The sequence below is a fragment of the Cupressus sempervirens genome, chromosome 1, assembly GCF_028749045.1.
Source record: "Cupressus sempervirens isolate cs-2001-9-10 chromosome 1, ASM2874904v1, whole genome shotgun sequence".
In the NCBI taxonomy this organism is placed as follows: Eukaryota; Viridiplantae; Streptophyta; class Pinopsida; order Cupressales; family Cupressaceae; genus Cupressus; species Cupressus sempervirens.
The window spans coordinates 552869365-552886972 of record NC_143118.1 but is presented as its reverse complement, the minus strand read 5'-3'; the positions used below and the strand labels follow the sequence as shown (position 1 = coordinate 552886972).

Here is a 17608-nt window from a genome sequence, read left to right as displayed (position 1 = left end):
ATAAAACCACAATGGAGATTTTGTCATCTCAACACATTGTGAAATGACATGGGAAGGATTGATTCCTTCAACTACATGATACATCAACACAACACTTGATTCTTCGACAATGCCAAGGGGATAACCATAGCTTCTTCTTGGATCCCAAGTGCACAAAACCTGCAATAACATTTATACAAGAAAACAACAAAGACCATGGGTACTCTCTTCCCAACCATAGGCTTTCAAAGAGACCAGCCCCAAGCTAGGGGGAAACAAGGCTCAATAAGGGTATCACATACAATCCTACAAATGAATATACATCACATTACAACACTTGAACAATTCCATCCCAAGGATATTTCACAATGGTTCACCAATGGAACTATGAACGTAGGGTGAAGGTGTGCTTTTTAAATAGGAGACTTGCATATTAAACAATATCTGCAATAAACAATTTCCATGTCCTTTCGGGGCTTTCATAAATCAGCAAATTCTATGCCCTTTCGGGGCTTTCACAATCATCCTCCAAACACACTACCTTCAGCTATATCTTCTTTGGAGCCCATACTCCATAAACTTCCTCTCTCCACCATACTTCCCTTATCACCCCCAAGCAAGATATGAATGATTATGGCATACAATGGAGCCCATGCTCCAAGGTTCTCAACTACATTGTCAAGCCCAACTAACCCCTTCACCCTGGACTTCTCTTCCCTTCCCAAAGGGTGAGTGAAGTTCTCACATCCATAAATAACATACATAACAAAATGGAGAAACAAAGAGAAAATCATATGCAACAACACATTTTGTCTCAACACAACAATATCACAATCTTCCCACAACATGAAGCAACATTCAAACATTTGCATGAACATTTCATCACAATACAACACCATGAAATCTACTTACAATATGAACTCACCCTCCTTCATGATCATGAATGCAATGTCATTATACAAGATTGAAGAAAAATACTATATGGGCAAGAAAACTAACCTTGAATCCTTTTGCAAAATGGTTAAAGGTTGCAGAAGAGCTCCCTTCAAGCTTCCAAACCCTAAGAGTCTCTAAAATTAGAAAGTGGGTAGACAACTCACTAATTTTTCCGCAAGCCTTCTAAAAAGCCTCTAACTTCTCACTTGGCTAAAAATGGCCCAAACAAGAAGCCTCCCTTTTCTTACATCCTTGCCCCTTTCTAAAATTGTAATCTTGACCAAGAGGGAGAAACATATGAACTCTTAAATTTTGAAATTCTAAGAAAGTGACTTATTTGGAGGGTTCCCAAGGTCATCTACTAAAGGTTAAATTTAGACCCCCAACCTGTAGAAACCCACGACAACTCTAATACACCTTGTGAAAGGTAGATGGACAAAATAAACTAAAATGGAAAAATACTCAATGTGCTATGGCACTAATATATTTCATTAACCATTTTGTCCATATCAATTACATTTTGTCCATATCAATAACATTACAAGATGCCTCTCTATTTATAGGTCTTTGATTATTTCCGAAAACATCTAAACTAACCGACATAGAACAAATAGACTTTTCTAGAACCATCTAAACATAAATGTTTACAAACCTGAATATTAATTTGACCTAACCCTATTTGGTTACACATTCCAACACTCCCCCCTAATTTCAACCTCAAATGTTGTTGCATACAAATCCAAATCCTTTCTTTTTCTTGATGCCAAAATCCATCAATGCCGTCATGAATATTCAAGGCTGCGGCCTTTAATTTCTACAAACATTTTGTCAGCAATTGGCTGCCAACGATTTCCTTTTTTACGGTGTCCAGTAATAATCTTGCCTCATCTGTCACAAATGCCAGTGATAGGATTCACTAATAACCTTGATCAAATTCATGTATTCTTTCAGCTACCCCTTGATAGCTTCATCTGTCACAAATGGTGACAAGGTTCTCCAAATAACCTTGCTGCAAAATAAAAATCTCTTTGCTGTCACAAATGGTGACAAACAAATTCCTTCCTTCTTCAACTATCCCTTGATTAGTTGCTTCTATCAAAACAGGTGAATATTTCTTTGATTGTCTATCACAAATGGTGACAAGATTTTCTTAACCTTACTCTAATACCACTTGTAGAAGGTGGACTAAGATCTTAAATTATCTCTGATACCAATTGTAGAAACCCAGGACATCGCTAATACACCTTGTGAAAGGTGGATGGATAAAATAAACTAAAATGGAAAAATACTCAATGTGCTACGACACTAATATATTTCATCAACCATTTTGTCCATATCAATAACATTACAAGATGCCTCTCTATTTATAGGTCTTTGATTATTTCTGGAAACATCTAAACTAACCGACATAGAACAAATAGACTTTTCTAGAACCATCTAAACATAAATATTTACAAACCTAAATATTAATTTGACCTAACCCTATCTGGTTACACATTCCAACACAACCATATTACCATCATGAGAGCACTTATTTTTCACCAAAATAGCCCCCTAGGACCACTTTTTGATCCTTAAAAGTTAATAGGAAGTTGGAATTCGAATTTCTCCTGATGGATACTTCTCCTAACACTCTACCATAAGGGGTTAACTTGGGTACTGCATTGGGTTATGTTTAGGTTCGGTGACTTTTGCCCAACACACTAAATGACAAGTCATCAACACATGGATAGCAAAAGTGTCAAGTGACACAAAATAACACATTACATTTTAAGTAGTCAAAACCCCAGTGCACGTAAGCACCCGGTGCAAGTGCGTCACGCACCCGAGTACCCCCACCGGGAGTTTTCCCGCCGCCGCACCGGTCAAGCACCCGAGGGGGATGCAATGCTTGGGTGCTTCTTGGGTGCTCACGGGGTGTTTCCTGGGTGCTTCTCAAGTGCTCGCAGGGTGCTTCCTAGGTGCTCACGAGGTGCTTCCTAGGTGCTTGTGGGGTGCTTCTTGGGTACTCACTTTGATATGGCTATGATACATTATTATTATTTCACTGTTTCATGCTATTTGGCTCATTTTCGTCATGAGCATCTTTATGATATATGATATTCATAGAATCATATTTGAAGAATGAATTTTGAATCTTGCAACTTGAACTAAGTTAATTTGTTAAATGGTCATTAGTAATGGTTATGAGGTTTCAAGTTTCAAGTTTGAACTTATGGTTTGTGAATCACATTTCAATTTTCTCTATTCATTGTATTCAACTATATTTGGTATGTTAATGTTATATAATATATTGAAGTATCATTTCATGATTAGCATTTTCACTCATATATATTATATTTATACTATGCAACCCCCTCCCTCCACACCCCCTCCTCCCCTACCCCCCCACCCCCCCTCCGCTCCCCCACCGCTGCACCCCCGCCGTCCCCCTGCCATCCCCAAATTGAGGCTATTTTTTTCCCGCACCCGAAACTCATCCCGACATCCCCTCGCACCGCTACACGCCCGCGCCAGGGTAACACTGATTTTAAGTGACTTGTCTCCAATAATACATGAATTCAACTTTTCCACACATATCATTCACATTACGAAATAAAACACATTACAATGAGGTCCGAATCTTTCCATAGATTCAACTTTGGCTATGTCATGTTTATAGTGGTTTGAACCTTGGTTCCCCGTTAAATCCCATGGTTAAATTCCTACACACTAAACTCAAGCATCAGTAGTCCAAGAAAATCATGTAAGCAATATGTAAATATGTGCAATAAATCATTATCACATTCAACATTTGGGTTTCATACTTCATCATTTTTAATTAACTTACTTTTTCTAATCATTTTCACATAAAACGTTCAAACATTAAAATATCAAATTCTGCCTATCAACATTTAACTTTACTTAACATGATCAAATTAATATTCTAAATAACTTCATAATCTATTTTCTATCATAGTGATGAAATATTGAATCCATGACTATTGAGTCTCTAGGCATGTGAACTAGGTCCTAGTGCATAACACAATCTATCCTTTAACTCTGATTTCCACTTAAACATTACAATTTCACTTTACAAGCATTTCTACTTAGCTTCTATCAAAGCAATTGCAACAGATTAGAACATGAATGAAATCATTTAATATATCGTTTAGGTCCTAATGTGCAGACATAAGTGCAGAACATCAAAATGCAGATATTATTATGACATAACCCTATAGTCTCAAAAGTGTATCCAAACATTGAATTAGAAGTATTATACTGCAAATATCTCATCTATGCTAGGGCAGATCGGGTGAGGCCTCACAGTTCAATTCTTTTGATTTTCTACTATGGCTTCTTGCGGTTTGTTTTGGAGCATTATGCTCATCTACAAAGTTTTGGAGCATTATCCAAAGTACCATCAATTTTCTTCTTAGTAGACATCTTCTGCTCCATATTCAAAAGGCTCTCGAAAGAAAAACATTCAATGCAACTATTGCCACAAGTTTGGGCACATGAAGGTTGAATATCTGAAGCGCTTAGCTTCCCTATCTAAACAATCTAGTTCCTAGCCCACAGCGAACAATGCAGAGCCCCTTGAGCAGACAAAATCCGTCTTTTACGCTTTTTGACAGCTTTGTACTTTGGATAGATTAACCATTAAGGAAGGGTATTACGATAATAGATAGTTTCTATTATCTCTATTTAGTAACTAATGGTTATCTATTGTAATTTTTTGTAAATATTAGAATGTTTCTAATATTTAGTTTTCTATTTCTAGAATAGAATGTTTCTATTCTTTACAATTTTTTCTTAAGGAAACATCGTTTAGCCTCTTGTATAAGTTGATCTCTTGATCACTATTAATAAGAAGCATATATTTTTCAATTACTTTGTAATATAGCAATCACTTTTGGAAATAGTGTACTCTTATTCTTCTACATGGAAGATCTTTATCTTGCAGTTCTCCTATTTGTCTCATTATCTCTTGAAATCCTAATCTTAATGGAACATGAAAGGGCATAACAAAATGCACACCTAGGAAACCATAAATGAACTAAAGGGGATGGAATTCTCTCCATAGTTGTTACCATCATCCTTAATTGCATGGCAAATTGATCATCAAATAAAACTTGACTTTAGCCAATCAGGAGAGATGATAGTAGACCATAACTATATTGGCAGTGCTTCACCTTCCTCCTTAAGATTCAAAGGCATGTATTCTCTTAAATGTCTCATGTTTTTATAGAGAATCATATGAATCAGCAAGGAATACCATTTACACTTTGGTGCATGTCCATCATGTAACAAAGTTAATCCTTCATTTATTTTCTCCTCCATATATGTTGCATAATTGTAAATTGTAACATATCCGGGGTTTGAATCTGAAGACACATCCATAAAGTTGCCATAGTGAAAAAACCATTGTTAGATAATCCAAGGACTTGACAAAATGAAGTGTGTGTATCTCTAATTGATTTTTCATAATTCTTCACTTCATAGATCCCTTCCCCTAAACCCTTCACATTGAGGTTTATACCATTCACAATTTTTAAATGTGCATCAATAACCCTTTCTAAAACCTTTGAAGTAGCATATTTAAAAGAATTCTCAAACCTTTGAAAATCATTGTCCTCCGCGATGGGAGATTTCATTCAACCCAAAAGCATTCTTAATCTTTGTTGGAATGATCTTTACTAGGGTTTCACCCTCTAAATCCTTGATCTCCTTGGTGATTGGATCATATCTTTCAGCTACCATAAGCAGAAGGTCGTCATCCAAGAATACTATTGGGACCATCAGTTTACCCAAGTCGTATTGCTGAGTATTCCAAAGAGGGTTTCCCATGTTCCACTGACCATACTATTGTTTGAAAATTTCCAACCCTAGAGTAGGCATATAGGAATCCCTTACCAATCCATATTTATCTGTTAGGGCAGGGAAAATCTTCGTTCCTAATTTTTTCCATTATGTTGGAGACTTCTCCATTGTTGGGAGACTGATCTAGAAAATCATCTAATAGGTGCCTATCTTCATAATTAAGTTTTCCAAAATGGATTTTTGGAGGCATGGTAGCAATTCTTATAGTTTTGACTTACTAGGGTTTACAACCTATCACAATATAGTGTAACAACCAAGGCTTTGACCACTTCACAATTCCAAATTCATAGCAAGTTCTTAGGAAATGAAAACCCTATTAGTAATTAACAAAACCCTTGCTACAATTTCTTCAAACTAGGGCACGATACTTGTGAATTTAGCCTAAAATCCTTCTCAATTTTGCAATTGCGCCACAATTTCACTTTTGCAGAGCTCCAAGAAGCTGATGCAAAATCTTTGATGAATTGAACACCAAAACAAATTGCTATAAATCACATCAAAATCCTTAGGAGCCGCCAAGCATGCAAAATAAATTCATATTCATGTAGGAATGACTACTTTCTATAGGCTTCATCAATATCTCAAATCTCAACCGCTGATCTCCATCGACCTCATGATCAACGATCCACAATCACCTTGACTATAGTTGAAAATCTTCATTGCCCCTTTGGACCACCAGCTTTGACCAATAAGGTAAGAGGTTGGCGATGAATAAGCTTCGAATCATCACGTTGACCCTTCAGAGCTCACAAGACAGGAATGTCCACGTGACGAAATCTCATGATATCACTACCTTTATGTGTCGATCATTTTCGAAACTAATATCATAATGGTCATTAAATCTTTCCTATAGTGCACCTTTAGTTGTTCGTTCTTTAACTGCATTGGAGTCCGCCCTACTGATGGGAATCTAACAAAGAAATACATGGACCAATGTGAGAGAAGGAGACTTCCACCGCAACTAGGCCCACAACACATCTCATACTAACGAGCAAGTCCACGTGGCGAAATCTTGCAATATCGCTATTATTAAAATTGAGCACTTCTCCATGCAATTTAGCGACTACCGTTAGATCTTGATCTCTCTTTAACCACCTTTAGAAACATGGCCCCACTGACAAAACAACCCAGCCCCATCAATGTTCCCACATGTCAACACCCTATTGATCTTGTCAGATCCACAACCAATCATATGCAAGGGAAGAAGAAACAGGGCCTAGTTGGCCCATCTACAGGCCTAGGACACATGGATGAATCTCGTGTTATCGCCAATCTTAATGATCGAGCACATTTTCAAACAATAGCATGATCACTGTAGGATTTCGAAGATCTTTAAAACAAGCAGAGGCAAATGGGCTTGATGGGTGAGAGAGATGGCAGTATATCGTGATATCGTTAAGAAAAGCTTACGTTGTCAAAATATAATGGTATCACAATATGACGATGTGTGGATTGACAAGAAGGGTCCCACATATTATAAAGACTAAAGTGTTTCTCATGGGCAATACAAGGTTTAAACTTAGGGAAATGAAAGGTGCTCACGAGGAACAAAATAAGTCAATGACTTAGGAAAATAAAAGTGGCTTCACCTAATGTATGTCGTACCCTTCCTTAAGTGATCAATAAAGTAACATCAAAACATAAGGTGTATGGGTCTACAAGGCTATTTCAAAGGTTTTAAACACTTCTGATTTTTTTTCAAAACCTAAGCTTTATTCAAAAACCCTAGATCAAAGAATTTATAAGGATACTTCACAGAACTTCAAAAATATTAAGCTCCGTCAAAAACAGTTCTACCAGATAGGAAGCACCAATTCTCACAACAAATATCCACCCTCAAAATGTCGCTACTTCAACAGATGACAGATATCTGATTTCCTTTCCCAAGCTCTAGTTCTAAATGATATATTCTACACAGATTGATGCACTTGATTTAATATACTTTCCTTTACACATCTGCATATATTCCCTTTCAAAACTGCATATTCTTTTCTCAATTCTGCATACATATACTTCTTTTAGATCTAGGGTTGAAAGATTTTCATAGTGTCTGCTCTTAATCAAACTTACATAATATTGTAATTCTGGTTATAGATTTTCACTAATATGCCTACATAAGTCTGCTTTAACTTCTTAAATAAATCTGCATTAAGTTCCTTTACAAATCTGTTTTAATTCAAATGATTTATTATTGCATTCTCACTCACACTCTTCATTAGAAATCTGCTTTTACTATAGTAATTCCTCTATTATAAATCTGCTCTACTGCTACATCTTCTGTAACTCTAATTTTCTATCTTCTCTGCCATTATGAAATGCTTGACCTCCCCTTCCTATCAGAATTTATTTCCTTTCATATCATACCAAAAAGGTGTGACTTATTGAAGGAGGTCGCCCTCTAAATAAAACTAATATATTCTAATTTAATCTTCAAATTGTCTAATAGAGGGAGGTCTGCCCATACATTGATAAAGCATAATTAATCTTTGACTTTGGGGCCATTCATGACATTTTCCCATAATAAATGAAACTTGTCTTCGCTAATAAGAAAAGGGACCGGCCCCCTTAATAATAGACTTATTTTATATGCGTTTTCAACTTATGTCAAACTATGGATGGCCAGCAAGAAGGTGATGATATAAATATTAACTTTATGTCTAATTTCCTTTGACAGCAGCAAATTGATTTCTTCTTTGACATCAATGACAACACAAAATTCTCAACATGAAGTCTACGGTAAGAGTCCCTTCCCATCGAAAATGTGAAGGGAAAGGTTATGAGAACTTTAGGATTTTTTAATTCATGATTGCGATACCATACTGATATAATTTGTCACCTTTCCCTCACAACAAAATAGTTCCATACTTATTTAGATATTTTGTAGCTCAACATTACCAATTCTATACAATAGCAGTTTTCTAATCTAACAAACATAAAATAAGTGAAATCCTCTTGACTATGCCTCTATATAGGCTGCAAACTTTTATTTCTAACGGAGTGATCATTTACACATAATGGAATGCAGTTAAACGCAGCTGAATTAGGTATCCATCTAAGTTATGTTTTGTAAAAGGTGGACTGGAATGTAAGTCTTGTTAGAATTGCTTCGACTCTTATTTCATTTATTAATTGAATGTTTCTAGTAGTGGAATATCTTTTGAGATGCTGAGCATAATATAACTGGTATTTACTCAAGATGTTTAGGTTTTAAACGATGACATGTGCTTTTGGGAAAAAAAATAGGCATGAGGGTTGTAAATGACATATAAATAACATCAAGATTGAAAGGTTTCTTAGTATCATTAGTTCAATATTTGTCATGGATTTATGACGAGCCTTATATTTAGTTTTTGAAATGTTAGATGATTTATGATTTTATAGTATTTTCTAATAGATCATAAAATTAACTTTTGTCAAAAAAAATCTTAATATATAGTTGAAGAAGTGATATGGTAGCATTGGTGATGATAGATTCTCTTCTAATATAATCAGTTTATGTGAGACATCTGGACTTAAATGTATGTTGTACATTAAATTTTGCATGTTTTTTAAAAATATTTTTTACTTTCATATCATTGTAATTTATAATTTGTTGGAACTTGTCTTAGTACCCTAAAATTGGAGGTCCAGGACTTGTTGGAGGGCTTGATGTATTCAATGGTCGTTCTTATGAGTAAGTATCCTAGCAAGATTAATGTTTCAATATTTTTTCAGTAGTGTATTATTTGTTTTTATGAAATCATGGTTTAGAAATTTATTGCCTTATGACCCTATTTTGACATGGTTTGGAATAGCCTAAAATACAATGATATTTTAAACAAATATGCAACAAGGATAATGATTTCTTAGTGTATCAATATGAAGATGTAAATTCTACTATAATGGTAAGGAAATATATGCTACTATACCAGTGGTCAATGATTTGAAGGATTAAATTATTCTTAAGCACGTGAATTTTGATTTCCTAAAAGAAGATAATGGTTGATTACTAATGTATTTAGTGTTCTTTATATACCAACTAGAGATGTGAGTTCTTCTGTAATGCCCCCTTATTAAAAAAGGGAATTACTTCTAATTGCAATTATGTGCCCTCTTTGGGTCGATTCCAGTGGCATTATCAGGCTACCTAATTCATCCTATTATCTCAATTGGGGAAGTTAGTATATAAGGGATGCCAAGTGAGCATAGGATTATTGTTGATTTGCTATTTTTTTGTATCTCCAAGTTTGGAGCGGCATCATTTGCAGTTTCAGTGGTTGGCAGCCACCCTATTGTGTTCAATTGTGCAATTTGTGAAGTCTTCAGAAACAAAATTGTAGTTTTGAGCTAGTGTTGATTTGATGAAGAGCTAGGTTGTATGGGTATGCATACCCACACCCCTGGGACGCGTACCCAAGTACTGGGTACTCAATGGAGAGCATCATAGCTGAGGATCTTGATTAAGATTTCTAATTTTGTCTCGGTTTTTCATTTGCATATCAGCTCGTTGTTTATCAAGCCTAATTCAATATGTAATCAGTTTGAAACTTCGATACAATACTGATTACTGTTGAATTTTATCACTGTTCAAGTCAGAAGTTTATCATTTGCAATATGTCTTTGTTATAAGTTTTATGATCTTCTTGTTCATGTTTAAAGTCTGCCTCCTCTGTTATGCATCTTAACATTTATCATATATTATTATTACAAACATATCACAAATCTGAAACTGAAAATAATGCATTACACTTGCAAACTTTGTCACTCTTCTTGTTTTGAAAAACCATTGTGATGACTCATAATTTCAGATTTTCTATAAATATTAAATTATATTAAAAAAAAAGGTTTCCTGTGCCCAAGTACCCCTGGTCCCCTATTTTGAAAAATAGCCATACCCGTACCTGTACCGGTACCCTAAGTACCCAAGTAGCTGTTCAACCTTGATGAAGTGTTACTATGTTCGAAATGTTATTGCTTTTGGAAGTTTGACATCTCGTATTGCATTATAAATATCTATGACTTGTAATTCTAAAGGGCACTATTCTGATACGAAATAATAATAAGCAGTGAATAATTGCTGAGGTTATTGGTGCGACTAAAGAATAATAGTTGGTGAAAGATCATTGTTTGAGGCAGTCCATAATGGGTGAGCGGCTTGAGACTGTTGACTTTTAAATAAGGCTTTGAAACCAGTAACATTGAAGCAAATTATTAATTGGTGAAGCAATATAGTTGTATTTCTGATATTATTCGATATCTCATTTTATAATCGTCAGATGCTTTCATTTCTGCCGTGGTTATATTCTGCCAAAGCTAATGTAATTCTTTTGTGCCCAAATATTTTCGTCTCAAATTACTGTTGGGCAACTTATTCTAAGTCCATGGAATATTGTGATGTTTCATAATATGCTCAATCAGATGATGTCTAATTCGAATATCTGAAGAAATATAATTGGCCTTAATGTAATTGCTCACAGTTGGCGGTTGCTAGTCTTGTTGGGGGCTGGATGTTAACATATGAATAGTCTGGCAGTAGACATCGATATATTAATTATTTTAGAGGTTATCAATATTGCCATGAACAATAAATAGTAATCACTCATGATAAAATCCTCATTGGGCAATTCTGAGGTTGAAGTGAATATATTTGCAGGGGTCAATATTTAGGCTGTCCTGTCTAGTGAGACATCTGTAGAGTGAGTTGCTAGAAATGAACCGTTCCACGGAAGTTAGACACAGCCTCACACGTGACACTTACAGAAGCAGTCCTCTTTATCATCACACCAGTTTGAGAATCTAGATCAAGTTGACTGGGAGTATTTAAGATAATTTAAAGCAATGTTGTGTATTCATCAACTTGGTGCCAGACTGCTCAAACTCTTTATAAAAAGGTGAAAGATCTCTATCAATTGTTCATTTGCAAGTCTAAATTACACAAGTCAGGTTTGAAGTTGATATCTTTATTTGAGAACCTTGTAAACTGGTATTCGAGTAGATATCAATGTTCCACTTCAATTGGATTAATGTCTCTATGTGCCCTTCCATTATTGTGATGATATTTTGCATTTAGAGTTCGTATCAGTAAAATCTCAAACAAATTGTCAATCTGAAACTTTTAATCAGTCTTCATATAAACTGTTTGATCAAATAACTCAGAGGTGGTGGAAAAGAGGTGTCAAATCTGTCAAGGATACTTCATCTACTATTATGGTAAGGAAAAACAATAGTATGCTAGTTGATGAGGAATTTGATTATCCAGGCACACGAATTGGTATTTCCTTAGCAAGACATTTTTAGCAGAGACATATGACTAGATCTAGTAGAGTTTTACACGATTCATCCAAGAGTTGATTAAACTCACTTAGCGCAGTCAAATGATATTTTGACTACATAAGGATTACTTAAAGGTTGTTATCAATTCTATTTTTAGTTCCCTTTCTTTTTAAATTATTTGGTTTTCTTTAACATTATCTAGAACTGTTGAATACTGAACACTGGTAAATGTCCTTTAACCAATAATAGTAAGCTTACAATGATGAGGAAAGTTGGATCCCAGAAAAAGATAGCCTTATATGTGAGGTTTCATGTATAATATAATGATGGCATTCTTCTCTATGCTTTTTTGACATGTGTGCATTCTTGGGAAAATATTCTACAAGGTTAGGCAATATATGATATCAACCACTAAACTAAGATTTTTAGGAGCTAATCAACCACCAATAGTTATAAAATGATATCTTTCGAGAAGACATCAAAGTAATCATCAAAGGTGGGTGAAACGTACAGAGGGCTAAAAACAACACTAAAAGTGATCGAGTTTTATTTGAAAAGCTAAATTAGTTGTACTTTGGGTAATGATTCAACGCACTTTTAGATACAATATGGACATTATTGTGGTATTGCTATTAGAATTCAATTGTGTAGTTTTCGAGTCAGACTCATTACCATGTTTGATGAGTAGTTGTGAACACCTCTTATGAAAATGAGTGGAATACTTAACACTCATTGCATTTAGGAGATGTTCACAAAGGTGAAGCATTGGGGCTTCCCAAGAGGTCAACCATTTGAATACAACTCCAACTCAAGTGTGCTTATCCATGGAGGTTCCTCCAAAGTTAACTCACTTAGCTTGCTACCCCACTTGCAAAACCTTCAACAAGTGTTGTGATTTGTGACTCATTCATTATAGAGCCCCTTTAGCTTATCAATTGATAATTAGGAGATATTTTCCACAAGTCAAAGTGTGGCATTTCTATTAGGATTCATTTTTGTAATTTTAGAGTCAAAAGTCATTGACTCGTGTTTCATGAGTAGTGGTTCACAAGAGCCCATTTCTCATGAGAATGAAAGGAACACTTAGCACTCATTGCATCTAGGTGATGCTCAGAGAGGTAAAACATTGGGCATTTCTAGGAGGTCACCCATCTCAGTATTGCAACTCAAATACGCTCAACCATGGAGTTTCCTCTAAGGTTGAGCCACTTAGCTTGTGTAATGTCTATCATGTCCCCTTTTTAGAGTGGACATCAGAGACGATAGAGTTAGCCTATCAGGGAGTCTTGTAGGCTGGCAGTGGTGTTTAGAGACTCAATTAGGGTAGATAGTGTTCGGATTTGGAGTTTCAGATAGTAGGAGGGCAGTTGAGATCGATTCCTTAATTGTAGGAGGAGTTTCCTACATTTTAGAAGGTGGAGATGGGTTATAGTCTTGAGTCTCTATGAGATCATTCTATGGTTTCAGTTTCGGGAGATTTGAAGACATTCCTATTTTTTAGGAGTATCCCTAGTTTTGAAGGATGAGACTGTCAGTTATTTCAGATTATTCGGCATCAGTCACAGGAGGTGAGAAGTTCAATTTCACCTTGTAGAGGAGTTTTCGCCATTAGTTCGCTATTTGGGAAATATTTTAATATATTTAAATATTCTCCTAAGTTAGCATTTTAATAATTTAAATAAGGCAAAATTATGGCCATTTTGGAGTAATAAGGGGTTTTTTGGCCTCATCTGAGTGAATATCCTTTGGTGTTATAGCTCGTTGGAAAGGTCTTGAACTTTTCTAAATATTTCTCTTTTGAATCAGAGCATTTCGATGAACAGATTTCTTTCTATTGGGAAAAAGGTAATTTTTTGGATACTTGACCACTTTAAAAATGAGAAATATATTATTTTATAACTCAGCGCCACATGGGGACACTTTTAGGATTTGAGCTAAGTTTGGTGGGTTATAAGGAGGTAAAGACAAAGTTCGAAGGTATTATTGACATATTACATCTTGGATTTGTGTTTTGGGCTCTGATTGAGCTTTCAGCATTTGGGATGCCAACCCTACTTGCTTTGCCTGTTTGGGACGTAGCCCCCAAAACAGTGGTTTGGATTCTTGTAGTTAGAAGTGTCTTGGAGATTGTGCATTGTTCTTCTGCAGAACGCAGTACTGAGTCAGAGTTTTAGTTGGGGTTTAGTCATTTTACCCATGTGTGGGCACTTTGTAGTTGTACGGTCGCGCCTGGCAGCCATATTCTTTCCCACGTGCAGCATTTGGGAGTTGGATTCTGGCTGTAGCTTCCTTCTAGGCTCATATTTCACCTTCACACCTTCAGGTTGACTTTATTCTTGGTTGTAATCATCTGGATATTATTATAAACCTTCATCTAGTTACATTTTAGGCATATATTCAAAAAAACTGCTTGAAACGACTTTGCTTTAAATGTATTTGGACATTTTCAGAACTGGTTCTTCTATTATTACTTATTGAAAAATCATCAAAAATATAAACAATCAAACCCTTCTGCAACTTCTGTCTAGTGCTACAAGAAAATTTTAATAAACAGGGAAAACAAATTTAAAAATATAAAATTACAGCAGATCAGCAAAAGAGATCCATCAGGGATCTTTCAATGGTATCAGAGCCTAGAACCTGCTAAGCCTGTTGGAAAAAAATCAGTTCAGTTACCGGCCAATACCATGGCTAGAAATAAAAATGGGTGCTCCAAGGTTTCATCTTCGTTAACAAGCACAAGTAAGATGCCTCTTGCCAAGACATTCAATATTGCAGTTATGAGCAGCTACCATCAGTATTGTTCTCTTCCTAAGGAGATACGCAACCTTGTTTCCTTTACAGGATTTATGGGTGTACCTGAAGCAAATGATAACTGGGTATCTACAAGCTCCTTTCAGCAGCAAAAAGAGAAATGATATGATATGATATGATAGATTTTAATGACGTCCACGAGACTAAAGTAGTCTATGGGACCCATGCAATCGCCCTCCCGAGTCAGGAGCCAAACTAGTCAGTTGCATTGTTTTGGTTAACTTGTCTCTTCTTCTCTGAATTTTGATAATCAACTCCGCTGTTCTCTTCACTTGATCTTCCTCAAATAAATAGTTGAAGTCCTTGTTCTGCAGAATTTTTGTATAATCAGATCTGATGTCGTTGTAAGCCAAGCATTCCATGACAAAGTGTTGCTCTGTCTCCACTGTTCCCATATTGCAGAATAAACATGTTCTGTCTGCCCACTCTTCCTTTGGAACTTGCCATCTACCAGTTTCACATCGCAGCTGATGTGAACTAGTTCTAATTTGTGCCATCAACATTTTTGCTTTCCAGTTAATAGGTGCCCTTATATAGGCCTTTTCATCATGACTAGAAGTGGGATTAAATTCTTTAATGTAATAAGATTTTTTCCTCCCTATGTGTCTTGTCCACAGAATATCGCGAAATTTTTCATTGACAAACTTTTTTATTTCTTTAATGTTATCCGGGCAAGCTTGGATGTTGATATCCCATTTTTGCATCCATTTGTCATTTTGTTTCATCCATGTGCTTTTCCGCCTCACAAGTTTTTCCTCTATTACCAACTTGGGCCAACGATGTGTTTCTAGACCTTGGGTTTTCTTTAAATAGCTTAGCATTCGGATCAATGCGACGGCTTCTAATGGAAAGGAAGCCACCTCCGCCAAAAGAATTTCATACGGAACTGTGGTCTTGACTTTAAGATTGCATGTGATAAAGTGTTTTTGAATTCTTTATACTTGCCGCCATTTCTGTTTGGACATACTACCGCCCCACACTTCACATCCGTATAGAATAACCGGAGTGACCAGCAAACCAAACAAAGTTTTCTTGGTCGTCCAATCCCATAATTCTACGTTCCTGCACTTGTTTTGTAAAGAGTATAACGCCTTCGAGCCCCCTTGGATCCTTTTCGATCTACAAGTATCCCAGTTGAGTTTGTTATGAAAATCGATGCCCAAGTATTTGTACTCTTCCACAATCTCAAGGGGGCTATTTTCAAACAGAAACTTGTCTTGTATGCCCCTATTCTTCTTTAGTGAGAAGATCATAATTTTGGTTTTGCTAGTGTTAACTTGCATTCCTACATCATGGCAAAAAAATTCTAGTGCTTTCAAGTGCTCTTTCAAACCTTTAGCTGTTCTAGCAAGAATTATGAGATCATCTGCATATAAGAGCAATCTTATCACGAAGTGGGCCAGCTGCACCCCCTCACCATTGGTCTTGTTTATCCACTCTTCTAACTTGTCAATATAAAGCCCGAATAGTGTTGGAGAAAGCGGACACCCTTGCTTAACCCCGATGTTGCTGTCAAAATCTTCTGATATCCCTTCTGTCGTTCTGATTTTAGCTTTGACCTGCTCATATAATCTGTAAACCGCTGACCTAAGTTCTTTAGGGACATCCAGCTCTACCATTCTATCTCATAGTTTATTACGTGGCACTGTGTCGAAAGCTTTTTTAAAGTCCACGAAACAACAAAAAGCCTCGTTCCCCGGAGTGTCCCAAACTTTCTCTATCAAATGCCTGAGAGTGATGCCATGATCTATAGTAGAGTGTTTCGGTCTAAAGCCTGCTTGCCCTTTTGCACGTTTGCCTTCTGTTTCAGCCCAGTTGCTGATTTTTTGTTCTACCAAACTACCAAATAATTTGCCAAATAGTGGATTGATCATGATGGTTCGATAATTAGAAGGATTGTTTATATCTCCACTTTTGTGGAGTGGGATCACCACACTTGTAGTCCATTTTACAGGGAAACCTTCTCTATTGACACTGTTGAAAATCTTAGTGATGTGTGGTGTGAGGATTTCAGCACCCCATTTTAAGTATTCCGCTTGTAGCCCATCTATATCTTGCGCTTTACCAACAACTAACCTCCTGATGCCTTGAATAATATCATTTTCACTGAATAACTCCCCTGTAGTCTCTGTTTCCATGGTACTATGCTCTCTTAGATCACATTCGTAGAGAGTCTTGGCATATTCCAGCCATTTGGTTCCTGTTATGTTATTCACTATCTGAGTTTTTCTCTGCTGAAGCTCTTTCCAAAATTTTTTGGGGTTGTGTTTACCAAGATTAATCAACTCTATTCTTCTCTTGTTCACATACTCTTCTTTCTTCTTTTTAATCAGTTGATTATACTCTTTTCTACTTTCTTTGTTCATGTTCTTTTTCCAATTCCTTTTTGCCATTTTTGCACTCCTCATCAAACCAAGGATTGGCCGGAAAAGTGTTCTTGGCTTCTTTTGTGGCCCTGGATCTTTTACACTCCTCCAATGCTTTAATGATAGTAAGAACAAGATTATCCTTGTCCATGAAATGTTGTTTTTCAGACTCTAGATGGTTTCTCGGAACCCTAGACAGCCGCAAAAGAGAGTCTTGAAAAGTATCATGGTTTTCTTGTGTCATTAAAACTTTGCCAGTCGGAATCATCTTCCTCTTCTGTAAAAGTTTTGGAACAATATGTTGATCTTTAAAGTGAGTAGTCACCCTTATCAAGATGGGGTTATGATCAGATTTTAACTCCATGGGGCAATCTTCTATCTCAAAGTTAATTATCTTT

At 36.1% G+C, this 17608-nt stretch overlaps 1 protein-coding gene across 3 annotated transcripts in view; it reads left to right on the top strand.

Annotated features, from left to right (window-relative positions):
* The window catches only part of LOC149578640 (NOL1/NOP2/sun family protein), a 193613-nt gene that overhangs the window by 150587 nt on the left and 25418 nt on the right, over window positions 1–17608 (top strand). For 2 of the 3 annotated variants that reach the window (XM_089830592.1, XM_089830599.1), the window contains one exon: window positions 9387–9451. In XM_089830592.1, the coding sequence (XP_089686718.1) occupies window positions 9387–9451 (65 nt within the window). Of the gene's footprint in view, window positions 1–9386; window positions 9452–11410; window positions 11863–17608 lie in introns of those variants that run through there. The other variant, XM_089830602.1, reaches the window with a different exon arrangement.